The sequence below is a fragment of the Cebus imitator genome, unplaced genomic scaffold, assembly GCF_001604975.1.
Source record: "Cebus imitator isolate Cc_AM_T3 unplaced genomic scaffold, Cebus_imitator-1.0 Scaffold19, whole genome shotgun sequence".
NCBI lineage: Eukaryota > Metazoa > Chordata > Mammalia > Primates > Cebidae > Cebus > Cebus imitator.
In genome coordinates, this window is record NW_016107334.1 from 3097922 (window position 1) to 3116968 (window position 19047).

Below are 19047 nucleotides of genomic sequence, written 5' to 3' on the forward strand. Positions count from 1 at the left end.
ACCTCCTTAATATATATGTGTATATATATATATATATATATATATAGTCCCTATAAATCAATAAAAAGATCAATAATTAATTGAAAAATTGGTAAAGAACAAAACACAGGCAGTTCACACACACACACATATACACACACACACAAACCCCAATGTCTCTGTATTCTTTACCATGAAAAAATATCCAATCTCACTTGCAATAAGAGAAATGTAAGTTTGATCTTCACAGAGATTCCATTTTTCACCTATAAATTTAGCAAAAATAGAACTATCCAAAAATACACTGTTGGCAAGGATGTACAGAAACTCTCTCATTACTTGTCTGTGAACCTATACAGAGAGCATTTTGACGATATCCATCAGTTACAAAAGATATAGCCCTTAATCAGCAATTCCATTTCTAGGAATTTGTCCTACAGGTATGTTTCCACATGTGTGAAATGACATCTACATGTCCATTAACAGGAGACTGATTAAATAATGTTACATACATCCATATAATGAACACTAAGCAGCCATATAAATGAATAAAGAGCACTTTATCCACTGACAAGGAATAATCATTCAGACACACAGGATGTTTTTATAAAATAAGATGACAAGCATAGAAAGAGAGAAAAGAGATCCACATGCAAAAACATAAAGTCAAACCCCTAAAAAACATGTAAAAAAATTAACTCACACCATATACAAAAATTACCTCAAAATGGAACTTACAAATAAGTATGTAAGGCTTATATGTAAGAGTTAAATTTATAGAAAAAAATAGCATGAACCTTTGTGACACTGGATTAGACAATGGCTTCTTAAATATGACACCAGAAGCAAAAGCAAACAAAAGAAAAACTAGATAAATTGGACTCATCAAAATGTTAAACATTTGTGCTTCAAAGGATATAATCAAGAAAATGAAAAGACACCCCACAGAATGGGAGGAGTCACTTGCAAACTATACATCTGATCAAAGTATTTGCATGTAAAATATATAAAGAACTCTTAAACATCAATAATAAAAAGACAACCCAATGTAAAATTGTCAAAAGACCTGAATAGACAGTTCTCAAAAGAAGATTTACAATATGCAAATGCAAAAAAGTCAACATCACTAGCCATCGGTGTATTGCAAATTAAAACCACCATGAGATACCACTTCACAACCCCTAGGATGGCTATAAAAAAAAGACAAAATGTTGACATGAGGATGTAAGAAATCATAACCCTCACACACTTCCCTAGTAAGATATAAATTAGTACAGGAATTTGGAAAACCATTTGGCAGTTTGTCAAAAGGTTAAAGATGGAATTACCATATGACCCAGCAATTCCACTCCTGGGTATATTCCCAAGAGCCATCAAGATATATGTCCACACAAAAACTCATACACCTGCTCAGAGCAGCATTATTCATAATAGCCCCAAAAAGGAAACAACTTAAATATCTGCTGTGGTTTGGCTGTGTTGCCACCCAAAGCTCATCTTAAATTGTAGTTCCCATAATCCCCACGTGTTGTGAAAGCGACCTTGTGGTGGGTGATTAGGTTATGGGGATGGCTCCCCCATGTTGTTTCCATGAAAGTAAGTGAGTTCTCATGAGATTCGATGGTTTTATAAGGGGCTTTTCCCCACTTTGCTCTGCACTTCCCTCTCCTGCCACTATGAGAGGACATGTTTGCTTCCCCTTCCGCCATGATTGTAAGTTTCCTGAGACCTCGCCGGCTACACGGAACTGTGAGTCAATTAAACCTCTTTCCTTCATAAATTATCCAGTCTCAGGCAGTTATTTATAGCAGTGTGAGAACAGGCTAGTACAATATCTATCCATTGAAGAATGAGTAAATAAAAGATGGTATGCCCAGTGGATGGAAGACTATATGGCAATAAAAAGAAATGATACATGCTACACATAGATGAACCCTGAAAACATTATACTAAATAAAATAAGCTATTCATACTAAATAAAAAAGACTACACATTGTATGGTCCCATGCATATGAAAATCCAGAATAGGGAAATCTATGCACAGAAAGAAAATTCGGGAGATTCATAGGGAGTAACTACTAATAGATTCATGGTTTCAGTTTGGAGTGATGAACATATTCTAAAATTGATTTTAGTGATAGATGCACCACTCTGTGAATATACTAAAAACCACTGAGTTGGACACTTTATTTATGTGTTTAGAGAGATGGGCCCTGGTGATGTTGACCAGGCTGGTCCAAACTCCTGGCGTCAAGCGATCCTCCTATCTTGGTTCCCCAAAGTGCCAGGATTACAGGCATGAGCCATCATGCCCAGCTGGGTTGGACACTTTAAATGAGTGAATTATGTGGTATATTGGAATTATATCTCACTAAAGTCATCATAAGAAATAGGGAATGAATATGTGTGTATACATATATATATATGCATGCATATATTACATTCACTTGCTTCTATATTTATAAAATCTCTCTGGAAAGATTTGACAAAAAGTGACAGCATAAAGTGAAGAAAATTGTGTGGCTCAAGGGTAAGAATACTTTTCGCTATATCCTCTTTTATTCTTTGTGAATTTTGAACCATGTGAACATGACCTATTTTAAAACCAAGTAAATGAATAAAATTCACAGTAAATTATTAAAAATAAATTTTGAAATGGACTCAGTCTGTGTCAGGCTGCCCCTCTGGCAGGAGACCCTTCTCCCAGAGCCCACCCATGGCCACCTCCGTGTGGCTCTGCCCACCTCTCCTGGTGACTTCAGAACGCAAATGCAGTGACTCAAACCTTTCCTCCACCTCAGCTGTTTCATTTCTAAGCCCACTAAAGTAGTTCTGTAGCCCAAGGACTAGCGTTCTGCCAAAACCACATTATTTGTCAACAAAGAGAACATTTAGAAAAATTAATCAAGAAAATGAAACGGACCATGGGGGAGGAAATACACAGCTGCTGCTAGCGTAGACGGGAGGACTAGCAGGCAACCCTGAGCCACACAGTCCCCCCAATGCTCTGAGGACACAGGCTGCCTCACTTTTACTCTCTGAGCTCCACGCTGCCCCTCCTCCTCAGGACATAAGAAGTAACAAAACTTCCCCTAGAAAACCAGCTACACTTGAAGAAATGAAGAACAGGACTCAGAACCCACTCTTCAGCCCTAGCCTCTGCCCTACCCTGTAAGGAAGCAGGTGTTGGAGGCCCCTGGACAATCAACAGGCTAGCCAGGGTCTCACCACCATGGCCTGCCACCAACTCACATTCCCAATAACCAGCCTACCTCCCTTTCTGCCCTGGGCACAGCCCTCTGAGCTCCACCTGACATCTTCCCTCTAAAGCACTTTCGACAAGCTGTAAGAGACAGAAAAGATACCCACATGCAAAAGAGTAAAGTCGGACCCCTATAAGTCATGTAAAAAAAATTAACTTACACCATATACAAAAATTACCTCTAAATGGAACTTACATATAAGTATGTAAGACTTATATGTAAGAGCTAAATTTATAGAAAAAATAGCATAAACCTTTGTGACACTATATTAGACAACAGCTTCTTAAGACACCAGAAGCAAAAGCAACAAAAGAAAAACTAGATAAATTGGACTCATCAAAATTTAAAACTTTTGTGCTTCCAAGGATATAATCAAGAAAGTGAAAAGACACCCCACAGAATGGGAGGAGTCACTTGAAAACCAAACACCTGATCAAAGTATTTGTATGTAGAATACATAAAGAACTCTGAAACACCAATAAGAAAAAGATAAATAACCCAATGTAAAATGGTCAAAAAACCTGAGTAGACAGTTCTTGAAAGAAGATTTACAAATGGGCAAAACAGAAATGCAAACAAGGTCGACATCAGTAGCCATCAATGTATTACAAATTAAAACCACAATGAGATACCACTTCACACCCAAATGCCGGTGTCATAGAAATCTCATTTGATTCCACTGCAGATGGTCCACTTCAGACAAACAAGTCAAAGGAGGCAAAAGCATTTTCCTCTAGCGCAGCAAGTGCTCCAGCGGAACCCTCCCCAACACAGAGGCTGGGGAGACCCTGGATGCACCCTCGCCTCACCCCTATCCTGGGGCACACCCTCCCACCATGCTGTAGCCCCTCTGTTCCAACACCCAGCACCCAGTCACCCAGTCAAGCACCATGACTCAACACACACAGTCAATAATTCAAATGCCCCAAGGCCTTGTGGACAAAGGAAAGCAGTGCAGCAGGACTGGCACGTGTAAACAAGGGAAGGAACGACAGTGACAAATGGTGAACGGTGCTCTGTCTTCAAGTCAAGGAGACACAAACAGCGGCACCCCGCCCGGCCCCGGTGGAGCAGCAGCCACCCAGCTCCTGTCCACTGCCCCTGACACAGAGGCCAGCACCTCCAGGTATCCCCATCTGTCAAAAGAAGCAGGAAATCAGGATTTTTATGTAAAGGCTCTTTTTAAGTGTTCTCAACTATCTTAGTGTTTAAAATACTGTGCAGATCAAAAAACAAAGCAAATGTCTGTGAGCCAGATGTTTCGGCCCTTGGGGCATCAGTTTGCCATCTCTGACTTGGTCCCCTGACCATGGTTTATTAGATCCTATGTGCCAAGCATAAGTGATATTTAGTAATTCAGCTCAAAATCATGAGGCCAGGGAGATGTAATGATATGCATGTTCCACCAAGTCCTTCCTTACCTCTGTTCACCAACAGTTCAACCATGACTAAGGAGTGTTGGCCGTTATTTATATAACCTGGTTGCTTCCCCTTCCCCCTCCACACCATCTTGTTGGGGTTAAACAAGTGTTAGCATGTTGGGTGATCCCAGGATGGGCACCCAGCACACAGCACAGACTGCGCCCCTCGGGCTTACACTTCATAGAGGGTCACCCAGCATGAAGAGCTCAATGACAAGTCTTCAGGATTTTCTTCATTGCACTACAGTGTTTTGTGCCTTCATCTACTCCCCACCCTGTTTCTCTTTCCCTCTCTGTCCCTGAGGGATAGATCCAACTCTTACTCTTCCAAGACAAAAGCAGCACACATGAAATCCGGCAACAGCAAATGCCCCAGGACCTGTTCCTCCAGCTCCCTGGTGTGTTTGCAAAGGGTTGGTTCTGCTTTGCTTTTATATGAGATGCCAGGGGAGGGAAGTGAGGTTTAAAGCAGAGAAGGTAGCCTCTAGGGGCAGCTCCATGGGGTCAAGAGCAGCGGCAAGATGACCCAGAGGGGCCCTTTGGTGGACCCAGGGGACCTGACCACTGCCTGGAAACTCGGAGGTCACAGTGCTCTGGGACATATGTCATAAGGGGCCCTTTCAGCACCACTTATCCCTGCCCCTGGGTAGGGGAGGCGTGGGAATGTCAGTCCTCACCACCCACTCCTTCTAAGCAGATGCTCCCAATGCCACCCCACCCCAGCCCCAAGGGCCAGCATGGCTGGAGTTTTCATGAGCAAATTTCACCTGTGAGTCCTCTTCTTCCTCACCAAACCTCTCCGCTTCCCTCCCTGGCCACCTCCTTCACAATGCTCCACTCCTCCGGGCCCTTCAGGACAGCCTGACACTTTTCTCTTTCTCCTCTTCATCCGCTCGGGCATCCAGTCCTCCAAAGTGGTCTTTCCAGTACCTTCCACAGGTCTCCCGGTCCATCCTGTGCCCCCGCCCACACACACCAGCCACGTCACTATTCACGGATTTTCAGTAAATCCTTGGTACAACCTAATCTGAGCCAGCATTTCATTCCTGTGTCCAAATCTTCCATTTGTTCCTCTCACCCACTACAAATCCCCAAGTCCTCCAGCTAGAACTGGCTTCCAAAATCCAACTACAACGGGAAGGGTCAGCCAGACTTCTCCCCTTCCCCAGCTGCTCAGCCTTGAGCAAGACACCACCACACCACTTGAGCCTTGGTTTTCTTATCTGTGAAATGGAGATGATAAACCAAAAATAAAACTCTAAGCCCCTCGACCATCTGAATGAACCCCTCCTCTCAGCAAGGCTATTACCGGCAATTTGTAATCTCGGCAGTGCCAAAGCTAGCCCAAAAAGCTAATTCAGGTCATGATTGGAAGGGTGGGCGGTCGGACATACCTGATTCTACCCTCCTCCCTTTTGGAATTAGTGATAGACAATAGACCCTTGAAGTCCAACAGGAAACATTTACAATCTATTCTCTCCAAAGCCTGCTACGCGGAGGCTTCACCTGCGTAATAAAACCTTGGTATCCACAACCACTTACCTTAACCAAGACATTTCTAAATCTTTAGACAATAATTTAACTCTTTCAGTCAATTGCCAACAAGAAAATCTTTGAATCTACCAATGACCTGGAAGCCATCCCCCACTTCCAATTGTCCTGCCTTTCCAGATCCAACCAATGCACATCTTACATGTATTTGATGTCTCATGTCTCCCTAATATGTATAAAACTAAGCTGTACCCCAACCACCTTGGACACATACTCTCAGGATCTCCAGAGGACTGAGTCATGGGCCAATGACCACTCATATTTGGCTCAGAATAAATCTCTTTAAATATTTTACAGAGCTTGACACATTTTGTTGATAGGAATGACAGTGTACCACTCATAGGAGTGAGAAAACACAAAATGCTGATCACAGAGTCCATTGCATAGTAAATGCTTAATAAATATTAGTTGCTATTACTGTCATCATCATCACAATGTCCAAGTGATCATTTTTCACAAACACTACCCACAGCAAAGCTTGCTTCACCCATCTGGTCCTGGAAGAACCTCTTCTTCCTCCCACCCTGCCAAGTCCTAATCATCCACCTCCCCACCATCTCTTCCCAGACCATTCTGCCACTGCACCCAACCTTTCTCAGTTTACCTAGCGTTGTTTTTAATATATAGCTCCCCTGTGGAGCTGGATGGCTCCTTATCTGCCAAGCAGAATCTTCAAGGTATAAGCCAAAAATAAAATCCTAAGCCCCCCAACCAGCTGTGCAGACCCAGCCAAGAGGACTCCAGAGAAACCTGAAAAACTAAATTCCAGGCCTAGACTGGAAAGGAGGTCAGACACACCTCATTATACCCCTCCCTTTTGGAGTTTAGCCACAAATTATCAGCATTAATAATAAAATAGAGATTATAAGACTGGCAAAACAGTCTCTTTGTGGCAATAAGACACCAAATTCCAACCTGATTCTTTATAGTATCACATGACAGACAGCAGACAATGAAGGAAATAAAGTTTTACCCAAAAATATTTTTCTGTGACATATTTTGAAATGGCCCTGCAAAGCCATTATTGCAACGCTCTCCCAGTTACAATAATGGCTCACAAAAAACATCTTTAAATATTTATAGAGTTTGGGGGTTTTGTCAACAAAGGGCATTATCTTATCCCCCACATTGAGCTGGATGCTCCTAGACCTCTGATACATCCCATGGCACCCCTATGTTCACAGTGGGTGCTCATTAAACAGTGTGGGAGAACACTGTCTACTCAGCCATGTTTTCTTCTAGGTGCCAGGTCCAGTGTTGGGGAGACCTGGCTGGACAGGGCCAAAGCTCAGCCCACCACCTCCCAGAGGCCCAGAAAGGTCCAAGCTGAGCATCCAAGCTCCTAGGCTTAAGTTTTACTTTTCCTACAAACTCACTCAGCGACCTTAAGAAACCCTCCCCACTCTGGGCCTCAGCTTTCTCATCTGCACAATGAGCGTGGGAAAGTAGGTGGAAGCAGCTCTGAATGCAAAGAAACCACTACCTGAGAGGGAGGTATCTAGAAGGTCTCTGCCAGTTCTAGAAGATCCCTGCCCAAGGGCTTTGCCATGGCCCCTCCTCTGTGCCACACCTGCCCATGAGAAAGGGTTTCCTCCTCCCTGCACTCTCAGGAAAATAAATAGCAAGTCTAGATTCCTGGCAGATTGCCCTTAGATTAAGTATAGGTTTTTTTGTTCTTGTTTTTTTTTTTTGTTTTTTGGGGTTTTTGAGACAGAGTCTCATGCTATTGCCCAGGCTGGAGTGCAGTGGTGCGATCTAGGCTCACTACAATCTCTGCTGCCCGGGTTCAAGCAATTCTCCTGCCTCAGCCTCCCCAGTAACTGGGATTACAGGCACCTGCCACTGTGCCTGGCTAATTTTTGTATTTTTAGTAGAGATGACATTTCACCATCTTGGCCAGGCTGGTCTGGAACTCCTGACCTCGTGATCCAACCACCTCACCCTCCCAAAGTGCTATGATTACATGCATGAGCCACCCACCATGCCAGGTCAGTATAGTTTATTTTTTAATGAAACCATAGCAACATGATCCTAAATTCATGGCCCCAGAATTTCCCTTTGTAAGTGATTAGGCCCAAAACATCAGCTACAGAACTAAAGTACTAACACAATCCATGAAGCCTTCTTTGCTTATATCCAGGAGAGCTTCCCTCCCTTGACACTAGTGCTACAGGATGCTCTCCATACACTGACATTGGAGATCCCCCAACCCCCACTGTTTACACCTAGATGTGCCTGGTGTCTCAGGAAAAACCTGCATTTGCAAAGACACCCATACGCAAAGCCTACATGGGCATGAAAGTGAATGGGTAATGCCATATAAGTCAGAGGGCTCAGGCTTAAATTAAAGAGGGATTTTCTTCCCTTTCCAATTTGATAGAAAGAATCCATGTCAGGTGCCAGGTCCTCACAGGCCTGTTGATGGGGGCAGTCAGGAGGCACCTCTTTCATCAGGGAACTAAGTAGTCAAGGAGGCTCACTTGGGCTAAAGAGTCAGCAATTTCATTTGAAAGAGCCTCCGAAACAGATGCACCTGCCTGATAATTGTGGCCATATGGCTGCATCCTCCTTTATGGGCAGAAGCAAGACCAAAAGGTTGGGTGTAAATTACATCTGTTTTCAGAATCGTATTTCTCAATATAATAGGACACTTGGCTGCTTAAAGGGGAACCAGGGACTTAGTTGACACAGTCTCATTCTAAACATCCAATAGCCCTTTGAAGCATATACTCTAATTAATGATGAGAACGGTGCCCAGAGAGGCTCAATAAACTGCCCCTATCAGACAACCAGCAGACCTTGAAGCTGAGATTCTCAGCATCTCTCAACCCTGGCACCCCTGAAGTTTGGGGCTGGATAATTCTTTGGGTCGGGTTGGAGGTGATGTTCTGCACACTGTAGGATGTTTAGCAGCATCCTGGCCTCTACCCACTAGATGCTAGTAGTAAATCCTCCTACCCCTACCCCCACCCCCCATGATGACAATTTAAAATGTCTCCAGATATGACCAAATAACACCAGGGGACAAAATCCTCCCTAGTTAACACCATTTAAGCAATCTTGTTCTCTCCCTGTATCATGATGTTTTGGAGAATTGAATCAAAGGCTTGCTATCTACTCTGCCTTTTAAAGAATCCGGATTTTTGCTGTCTCCAATTTGCTTAACACTTCTTCACCGTGGCATATAACATCAAACATACAAGACGAACACTTGTCACTTCTATAGTTTTTTTCCTTCAATTCAAAGCCATGGGCAAGCAATCAAAAACGACCCACTGATGCTAAACAAGTCCCACATCCTCTCAAACCTGAAAATGGGGCTGGACCTTCTAACCATGGCTCCACCCAAAACTCCAATTTATTAAAATAATATAGATATTCTATTAAATAATAAGCAATGACAAAAAATTTCAAAATGGTAACTTTCCTAAACGCTATTAAGCTTTTATATTCTCTTTTAAATAACTCTTCTTATTACAAATGTAAATGCACACATGATAGAAAATTCAGTAAATCCAAGGTAAGTAGGCAAGTTTTCGTTCCTTTTCAAAGACCTGGCTCAGTAAAATTAACTAAGCATCTGTGGTTCCAGTGTCTTCAGGGCATGGCGGTATGCACCTTTTCCACTGGCAGCTGGGCAATGTGCGACCACTTAGAATTCAACTTCCCAATCCCTCGGGAAGCACCACTAAGAACCCTCCTTTCAGAGAAGTAAATTTTACATTGATTTTTTACCTAAGAAGCATCTGGGCATGAAGCCAGCAGAGACATGGGAGAACTGGCACCTGGGCCATGGAGATGGGAGATTCTCCACAACTGGGAAAGGGCCCACAAGATGAAAGGAACCTTGTGGTTTCAAGGTGGTTGAGTTTTCCTGACTTGCCCCCACTCTGTTCATGAGACACCAGATCGTAAAATCAGATACCTTCCAGAATTCAGACAATAAAGTGTTCTGAGTGAATGCAGGGGGCAAAAGGTACTGATGCCACAGTCACTGGCTTATGTGTGTTATCCTGAATCCATGCAATATCACCAGATGTTTCCCAATATCAAAAACTTAGGAGAAATCACAGCTTTCTTCTTTCTACAGATAGCCTCTTTGTTGATTCCCGTTCAGCTTCCATAAACCTGCCAGGTAGCAGACCTAGAGGGTCCGCCCCACCAGGTACCTACAGGACCACTCTCACTCCATGTGAAAGCACCCACCAGAGGACACTCGGTCTCCAACCAGCTTTCCCTCCTTACAGTTTTGTCTCCTGTCTAAAAATGGTTTGCCTGAATGATAAAATACATGAAAAAAGGTAGATATGATTCGGTAGATGGGGAAATCAGATTGATTAAGGAGCACATTTGGAAGTGACAGAGGCTCAACTTTGGTAGAAAAAGAGGAAATACAAAGCAAAGCAATGAGTACTAAATTATACCCACTGGTATATTTGGAAAGCATTAGAAAGCCAGATAATACTAAGTGTTGGATATGATGTGAGAATCTGAGAACCCTCGGGCTCTGCAGATGGAAGTCTACACTGGTGCCTACTCAAGGCAATCAAGAATGAGCACCCCCTAGGACCCAGAAACCCCACTCCTAGGTGTACACCCCGGGTGCTCTCATACTGGCACTCAGAAAAACACATCCAAGAGTGCAGCCAGGAGCTGAGCATACACACAGGGAGAGAAATCATAACTACATGCTTCTGGATTGTAAAAGAATTCAAACTATGCAGAAACATACAACCAATAATAAAATAATATGATCATCCACAGGTACATGCACACAGAAATTTATTTGCACATTCATATATACATGTTCATAATGTATTTAAATGAGCTGATACTATGCATGTCACTCTGTGACCTGTTTCACACTCAAAAATATGTGGCAAGTATTATCTCAATGTCATTGTTTTTAACAGCTGCACAGCATTCTGCCATAGAGATTCTCATACTTTAATTAACCGATGCCCAATTGTTGAATACTTGGGGTATTTAAACCTTTTCACTATCAAACAGAACCTCTCTGAATATCATTATACTTGCATCTTGGCTTTCTCTTCTAAGCATTAACATTAGAAGCAAAGAATGTATGGTGCAGTGGAAAATGTACATACTTTAAGAATGGAATTGCTTGATTAATGGAATACATCTTTTTCATTAAAATACATATTCTTTGCTTCTAATTTCCTTGGATCCAAACTCTTTCTGTTGTCTGATAAGGTGACTCCTTCAGAGAAAACAGACAAATAGGCTAGGGCTGCCATTTCATATGCAATCATACTTACTACACTGTATCTACATTGCACAAATTCCTACCTCACAGGTATCCAGCATCAGTCATACAGCTAGCCTAGCACATTTTGAGAGACATCAGCTGCGTAAAATCCTTGAGTTCAACATTCTTTTGCTAAAAATATCTTTATTAAATGCCAGCTTGTGCCTGGAACCACACTAGGTATTAGGGAAACACAGAAGATTAATGCCTAGTCCTGCTCAGAAGAAGTTCAGCAACACTTGACTCTGAAGAGGAAATTCAGAAATCGAGTGTGCTTTGGAAGCACAGAAGGGCCCTGGCTGGAGAGACTTCTCAGAGGAGGCAATGGCAATGAGGCCAAACAGCACTGAGCTGACCATGCAGTCTTAGTGGCAGTGGGGACTCCAGGCAGAGGGTTAGACTGGAACAAGGTGCTCAGGCCATGCAGTGCCTCTGGAGAACCCCTGGAATTCCAGCAAAGCAGGAGGTGCACTGAGCAGAGCCAAAATGGGGGCTCAAGAGGGAGACAGCACCCTGGTCTTAAGAGTCAGCCTTATCCACACATTAAGGAGTTTGTACAGGGGGAGAATTGGCTGGGAGGGGTAAAAGGAAGCTAAAACCAGCATTCCTGCAGAAGAGGGAGGATGGATTGGAGAGGGAAAGGTTGGAGGCAGGAATCCCAGCTTAAGAGCTATTATTGCAATTCAGAAGACAGGTAGAAACAGTGGCAGGTGGAGAAGTTTCACAGGGGAAGGTGGTATGGGCAGAAGTAAGATAGTGTGCCCGGACGCAGGTGGTGGAATTTCCAGGTTATGGTGCCTGCATGCTAAAGTAAGGAGGACCCCAGCCTGCACAGCAGGCATTTGGTGAGCTGATGAACCAAGGCTACAGGGGAGCGTGGGAGAAGGGAAAGGTCACAGTACAGACAACCGAATACACAGATGAGGTGCTGGCCCTGCCTTGGCCATACGGACTTACAGTGTTCTAGAATCTAGCAATGACTTATTCCACTCTGGGATGCAACTTTCACATCTGCAAAGAGGCACATGGGGACTGTGAACCATCAGGGCCCTTACAAGCTGTAAAATGTTACAATGCTCCCTCTGTCTCAGAATCCGGAGTGGCAGCTGTCCACCTGAAAACTCACCGTAGCAAGGCTGCCTTCCTGGGAAGAGCGGCAGATTGTGTCCATAACCGGCTTCTCCCATGAAGTCGTAAACTTCTTTCAGCACACCACACCCAAGCTACTAAAGACCCATCTCTTCAGGCCAGAGTCCTGGCTAACCCACTCAAACACAAGGCTCACACCCGTCACATCTGGGTGCCTGCTGCCTTCTTCCCTTACTCCTGGGTAATAAACAGCAGACTAGCAAAATAGTTCAAATACCTTCTAAAAACATACACAGCCTTGTGGAGTCCATGGCCTATTTTGAGCTAAACGTTTCAAACCTCCAGACTCAAAGCTGCTCTCGGCATTAACGTTCACTCCAACTCAAGCAATCAGGAAGTCAGCAAATGACAATGGCACCTCTGCTGAATGGCAGGCCCGCATCAGGCATGGAGACACAAAGATGAACCGGATTTCCCAAGCTTGAGGGTTCTCTGCTGAGTGCAGACGCTGGGCACTCAATGCAGCAAGCCAGCATGGCATGGCTGTGCTGAAGGATGCACAGATTAGGGATAAGGACAGTGACAGCCTCATTCAAATGTCCAGGAAAACTGTACAGAGGAAGGAGGATGGGAGCTGGGCCTTGGTGGCTGCATGCAGTCATAGAATATAGAAGCAAGAATTAGGCTAGAAGAGGGAAACCACAGAGCCTAAGAAAAGGAGCAAGCGACAAGGGACGAGGCTCAGAAGTGCTGGTTGATGACTGCATTGTGAATTGGGGCCAGCTTGCAAGGGCCCCGAATGCCATACCCAGGTATTGTCGTGGCCACAGGGAGCTGCTAGCTAGAGTTTGTAAACAGAGAATTGAGGGCAGTGGGAAGAATGGGAAGAAGATGGGAGCATTTCAACCCAGAGAACATCAAGGAAACCAGCAGCATGAGGAATGATGTGGCCTGAGACAAGGTGGGAAATGGTGGGGTGAGCGTGGGACCATACTTCCCCTTTCTCCCTTTTCTCAGACCACTGGCATCTAACCCTACAGACACAGAAGGAAACACCTGGACCCAAAGTCCCATAGAACTGACAGCCAAGCTCAACATAGATGGCTCCCAACTCTGCCTTTTCCTGGTCTGGTTTCTGCTCCTGCACTGAAAATGCAACCCAGGAGGGCCAGCCCCAAAGCCCAACCTTCCACAGCTGATCAAACACCAAAGCACAGTGTGTAGGCTTGGAAGCAGAGGGAGGGAGCAGTGAAGAGCCGACACACACACACACACCCTGATTTCCAGGCGGGTGGGCCTCAGTAATAGGACAGGTTTGGTTCATTTCCTGCAAAAACAGAATTTCCCAGGCATGAAAGGAAATGTCCCCGCATCCCTCACAGCCCTGTCCACCAGGATGGACGGGGCTCAAAGACCTGGGACATCCTTCCTGATTTACCGGACACTTTATCCCTGAGTGTGAGCAACCCAAAAGCCTCTCCGAGATCCCTCATGCCCCTGTGAATGTTCATCTGTGCAACTTTGGCAGCAGCCTAGGAAAGCTGTCTTCGTCCCCCACTAATAGAAAGTGAGGGAAGTCACCAAGGGTCACCAAGCATCCTGAAGCCCAGCTCCAATCCCTGGTGCAAAGCACACCTCCAGTGTAATCCAGGAGGCATTCTCCCACCGCAGCGCTAGAAACTGCTTCTTTCAGTAGCAAAAAGAAGAAAGGAAAAAAGAAGAGGAGGAGAAGGAAGAAGGAAAGGAGAAGGAGGAGGAGGAAGAAGAAAGAAAAAGAGAGAAAAAGAAAAAAGAAAGAAAGAAAGGAAAAAGAAAGAAAAGAGAAAGAAAGAGAGAAAGAAAAAGAAAGAAAGAAAGGAAAGAAAGAAAAGAAAAGAAAAGAAAAGAAAAGAAAAAAGAAAAGAGAAAAGAAAAGAAAGAGTAGCGGGGGGGCGGGTGAGAGAGCTCCAGATGGTAGAGGGGAGAGGGAGTAGCAAGATTGCAGTTAGACAGGGCTGGGTTCAAGTCCCACCTTCACCACCGAGTTTACTTGGATGAGCCATTTTGCCTCTCTGAATTTGGGAAGTGGTTATAAAATGTGAAATGACTATAAAAATAAATTCTGGGAAACGCTGTCAGAATTCAGAGCGCTCTTGTTAGTGTTTAGCATTAGCAGAAAGTCAATAAATGGAAGCAAATAGTTATGATATATACATATCGTTAAAGAGAGGAAAGAAAACTCCTAAAACATGTACCAGGAAAATCCAGACGAGCGCACCCCGGCCCCCCACCCACCGTCCCGGGCAGGGCAGGAGGCGCGCGGCTGGCCCAGGGCACCTGTGCGTGCAGGTGGGGCGGGCGCGCGCTGCAGCAGGTTGGCGATGGCGCCCTGTGGGCCGGCGGGGGAAGGAACAGGGCGGAAGGGCCCACCTGAAGACGCGCAGCAGCAGGCAAGCGATGAGGAGGGTGGTGAAGGCGAACGCCACGATCACGGCTGCCTTGAGGGTGGGTAGGTCGCGGAGGAGGGTGGAAATGCGGGTCACCAAGGCGTTGCCGCTGCTGTTGGAGCTGCCGCCGCCGCCCGCCGCCCCAGACCCGGTCCGGGTGGCGTTCCCGGGGCCCGGGCCGGGCGGCGGCCGCGACTCGCGCTCGGGTTCGGGCTGCGGCGCGGACAAGGACTCGGCTCTGCTGGCGCGGGCCGCGGGAGCGACCAGGAGCGCGAGCAGCAGCAGCGGCAGGAGCGGCGCGGGCGGCGGCAGCGCGCGCATCGTGCGGTGGGGACGGCGCGGGGCCGGGCAGGGCGCGCGCGGCTGAATGCCGGGATCCGTACCAGCGCCGAGGCCTGCACGGGGGGTTCCTGCGGCGCAGGCGGCTGCGCGGTGCTTGGCAGGAAGCTGCGGCGCCCGGAAGAGCCCGCGCCACCGCTACCGCCACCACAACACGTTGCAAGGAGTCATTCGACGGGCCGCGGCCCCACGTGGGCAGGGCAGGCCGCCGGCCCCGGTCCCAGCTGCGCTCCGCCCGCCCGCGACCCCAGTTCCTCGGGACTTGAGACCCCGTGGAGAAGTACGAACCGCCACCGTCACGCTGGTGTAGGCGCTGTGCTGCACATTTCACGTGTTTTACTTATTTCATTTAATTCTACAACCCCCTTTGAAGACAGGTATTCTGTGATCCTCATTGGATAGTTGATTTAGCACCCAAAGAGCAACCCAGATTGTGTCAGAGTAAGAATCAAAGGCTGTGGGACCTGGAAGTAGATCCCCGTTTTGCACATCAGATACTGAAGTCACCAGTGGAGTGGTTGCCCGATGTCCTATGCAACGCAAAATTTCCGTATCTCCACTAATTTCCCTCTTTCTCAAAAGGAGTTTATTTCATGCGCCTCTGCTTATGAACCGGATTGGGATGTGAATCTGCATTCAGACCTTTGCTGTGGGACACCAGTTGGTGTGGTTAATGCCCTGCTGCCTGGCTGAGGTTTTTCCAGTGGGTAATTGGCTTGCTGCCTCTGGTTTATAAGCTAAATGATGCTTAGGTGGGGAAAGACAATTAAGGAAGTTCTAGCAGGAGGCCCGAAGGGCCTAAGTGAAACACGTGAAATGTGCAGCACAGCACCTGCACCAGCGTGACCATGGCAGTTAATACTTCCTTAATGGGGGGTGGTGCAGAGCCCCTTCCCGAAGCACTAGGAGCCATTCCCAGGGATTCAGGCTTCCCCTTTTACAGATGGGTCCTGGCAGGAAGTTTGTCAGTGGTGGGTAAACAGCTAAACACACATGACAAGGACCCAGGGACCTTAAACCGTCCACTTCTGGTCCTGCTGGAGAAAGAGACAAATATAGTACAGTGTATTCATTGTCTATTGCAGCATAACAAATTGCCCTAAAACCTAGCAGCTTAAAACAACATGCATTTACTGTCTCACAGTCTGTGGGTCAGGAAGCTGACCATATGTTACCTGGGTCCTCTGCTTCAGGGCCTCTCCCAAAAGTGCAATCAAGGTGTCATCTGGGGCTGGGGTCTCCTGTGAAGGCTCAACTAGGGAAGGATCTGCGTCCAAGCTCAATCAGCATTTTTTGGCCAGATTCAGCCCTGCTCTGGCTGTTTGGAGCCTCAGTTCCCCTGGGGCAGTTGGCCAGAGGCTGCCCTCGGTTCCTTGGCATAGGGCCCTTCCAATATAGCAACTTGCCTCATCAAAGTATGCAAGTCAAGATAGCAATAGAGTCATCTAGGAAGACAGAAGTCACTGCCTTAGGAATCCTGGTTACGAAAGTGACATTCTCATACCTTTGTCATAGTCTATTGGTTAGAAGCAAGTCACAAGTTTCATCCACACTCAAGGAGAAGGAATTACACAGTGGTGTATCAGGAAGCAGGGATCACTGGGGCCATCCCAGAGGCTGCCTGCCACATACAGCGCAATACATTTTGATTTTGGGGGATGGACAAAAACCAGATTATTAGAAGTCATCATCCAGGAGGTACTATTTGAAATGCATGTTAAATACGCAAGCTGCCCCATTGATAAGAGATATGGATAGATCACATGATTTAAGTCTCTTCTAACTCTGAAATACCACCTTCTGGTATGTTAAAAATTTTGCATTAGTAGAGAGTCAGCATCATCCTATCCGTACGATAGAATATATAAAAGAAAATTTTTAAAGAACCACCTCTGATTCCATGATTTTGGAGCACTATTCTCTAAGGCATAAACCTCATCCATCACAGCCTCTGGTTTTTGTACTCATCAGAAATTCCTGCACGATACAGCAAAGAGGTCCTGGGCTTTGAGCCTCTTAGCCAGAATAAAAGGTTGAACACTGAATGGCCTTGGCCAAACATTTAACCACTGAATACCAGGTTTTCAATATCTGAAACAGAGACAATAGTACCTAGCTCAAGGCCACTGGGAGCATTTATAGAAGAGAGAAAACATTAGTTCTGCTTTCCTTATTTTGCCACAATTCATGGACTGGTGTTCTACGTCAGTCATTAAGCAATGCTTGATTGTTTAATGTTAACATCAGGAATGTAGACAGCATTAACGTTAGATTTTTTTCGTAAAGTGAAACTTTAGACCCTTCCCTTCTAATTATTTGCTTACTTAAAAATTGTCCTTAATTAGAGTTCCTTAAAAACATTTTGATTCAAATAACCATAAACAATGACATTTTTAACATGGTAAACAGGCAACAAAACCAACTCTGGTTGACTTCAGAGAAGGGGAGTTTTTTGGAAGCATGTCCTGTTGCTTCCAGAATCGACTGTAAGCTGAAGCAGAAGTTCTAACAGTGGGATCTGTGAACTCCTGGAGTCTCTGAGACCCTTTCAGGGAATCTTCGAAGTGAAAACTAATTCCATAATGATAATAAGATGTTATGTATCTTTTTCACTATGTTGACATTTGCACTAACAGTGCAAAAGCAACACTGAGGAAATCTGATGGTGCCTTAGCACAAATCGAGGTAAATAATATTCATAGTAATTGTGTTCTTCACAACTATACACTACAGGGAAAAAAAAAAAGAATCCATTTCACTTTAGAATGCCTTGAGGCAGCCGTGAAATCATTAAATCTTGGCCCTTGAGAACATTTTAATATTATATATGATGAAATGGGAAACAGGATTAAATCACTTCCGCTGAACACTTGTGCATAATGACTGACTCAAGAAAATGCATGTTTCCAATTCCTAGAGTTGCAAACTGAACTGGCCACTTTTTTCATGGAACACCATTTTTAATCGAGAGAGTGACTGACAAACCTCACACTTAGTCTTTGGCAGGCATTTTCTCAAAAATAACCAAAATGAGGCTGTCACTTCAAGGACACCAACTGACAGTATTGTAGCCAATGATAAAATACAAGCCTTCAGGTGAAAATTAGAATTTTTAAGAAAACTTGTCATTTAGGATGTTTTTTGCTGTGAGCTTGACAGCTTCCCAGTGCTTCAAAATGTTTCTGATGATCTTGGTGGTGATATTAAAAAGTATGGGTTTTTTATATTAGGTAATGAAATATATCAAAATTTGAAAGGTCTGCATAAATTTTTCCAAATGTCCAATGCACAGTGTTACAAAATCATTGCTGAGTAAATGATCCACTCAAAGTGTAAGACAGACCAATAGATTCTGAGGAAACAAAATATAAACTATTCATTGCTATAGTTTCTTTCATATTTCACATTGTAAATAATCTTTAAGAAACTACTACCTGCAAATTTTGGTATACTGTCAAAGAAGAAGTCCACAACTACCTGAAAAGGTTACTAACATTTTCCTGCCTTTTCTAGGTAAGGCTAGATTTTCTTCATGTTCTTCAACCAAAACAACAAATTGCAACAGATTGAATGCAAAAACAGATATAAGAATCCATCTATTTTCTATTAAGCCAGACATTAGAGAGATTTGAAAAAAAAAAATGTTAAAGAAAGGCATGCTTCTCTCTAATATTTTTGTTTTAGAAAATTAGTTATTTTTCATAAAACTA

At 44.7% G+C, this 19047-nt stretch overlaps 1 protein-coding gene across 4 annotated transcripts in view; it reads right to left on the bottom strand.

The window, feature by feature from the left end:
* Positions 1 to 15465, bottom strand: part of FAM174B (family with sequence similarity 174 member B) — a 49767-nt gene extending 34302 nt beyond the window's left edge. For 3 of the 4 annotated variants that reach the window (XR_001821560.2, XM_017518011.2, XM_017518018.1), the window contains exon 1: positions 14982 to 15457. Coding sequence is in view for 2 of the 4 variants with exons in the window: in XM_017518011.2 (XP_017373500.1) it covers positions 14982 to 15319 (338 nt within the window). In the remaining 2 variants the exon portion in view is untranslated. Of the gene's footprint in view, positions 1 to 14981 lie in introns of all 4 variants that reach the window. The other variant, XR_001821567.2, reaches the window with a different exon arrangement.
* Positions 15466 to 19047: the final 3582 nt, after the last annotated feature.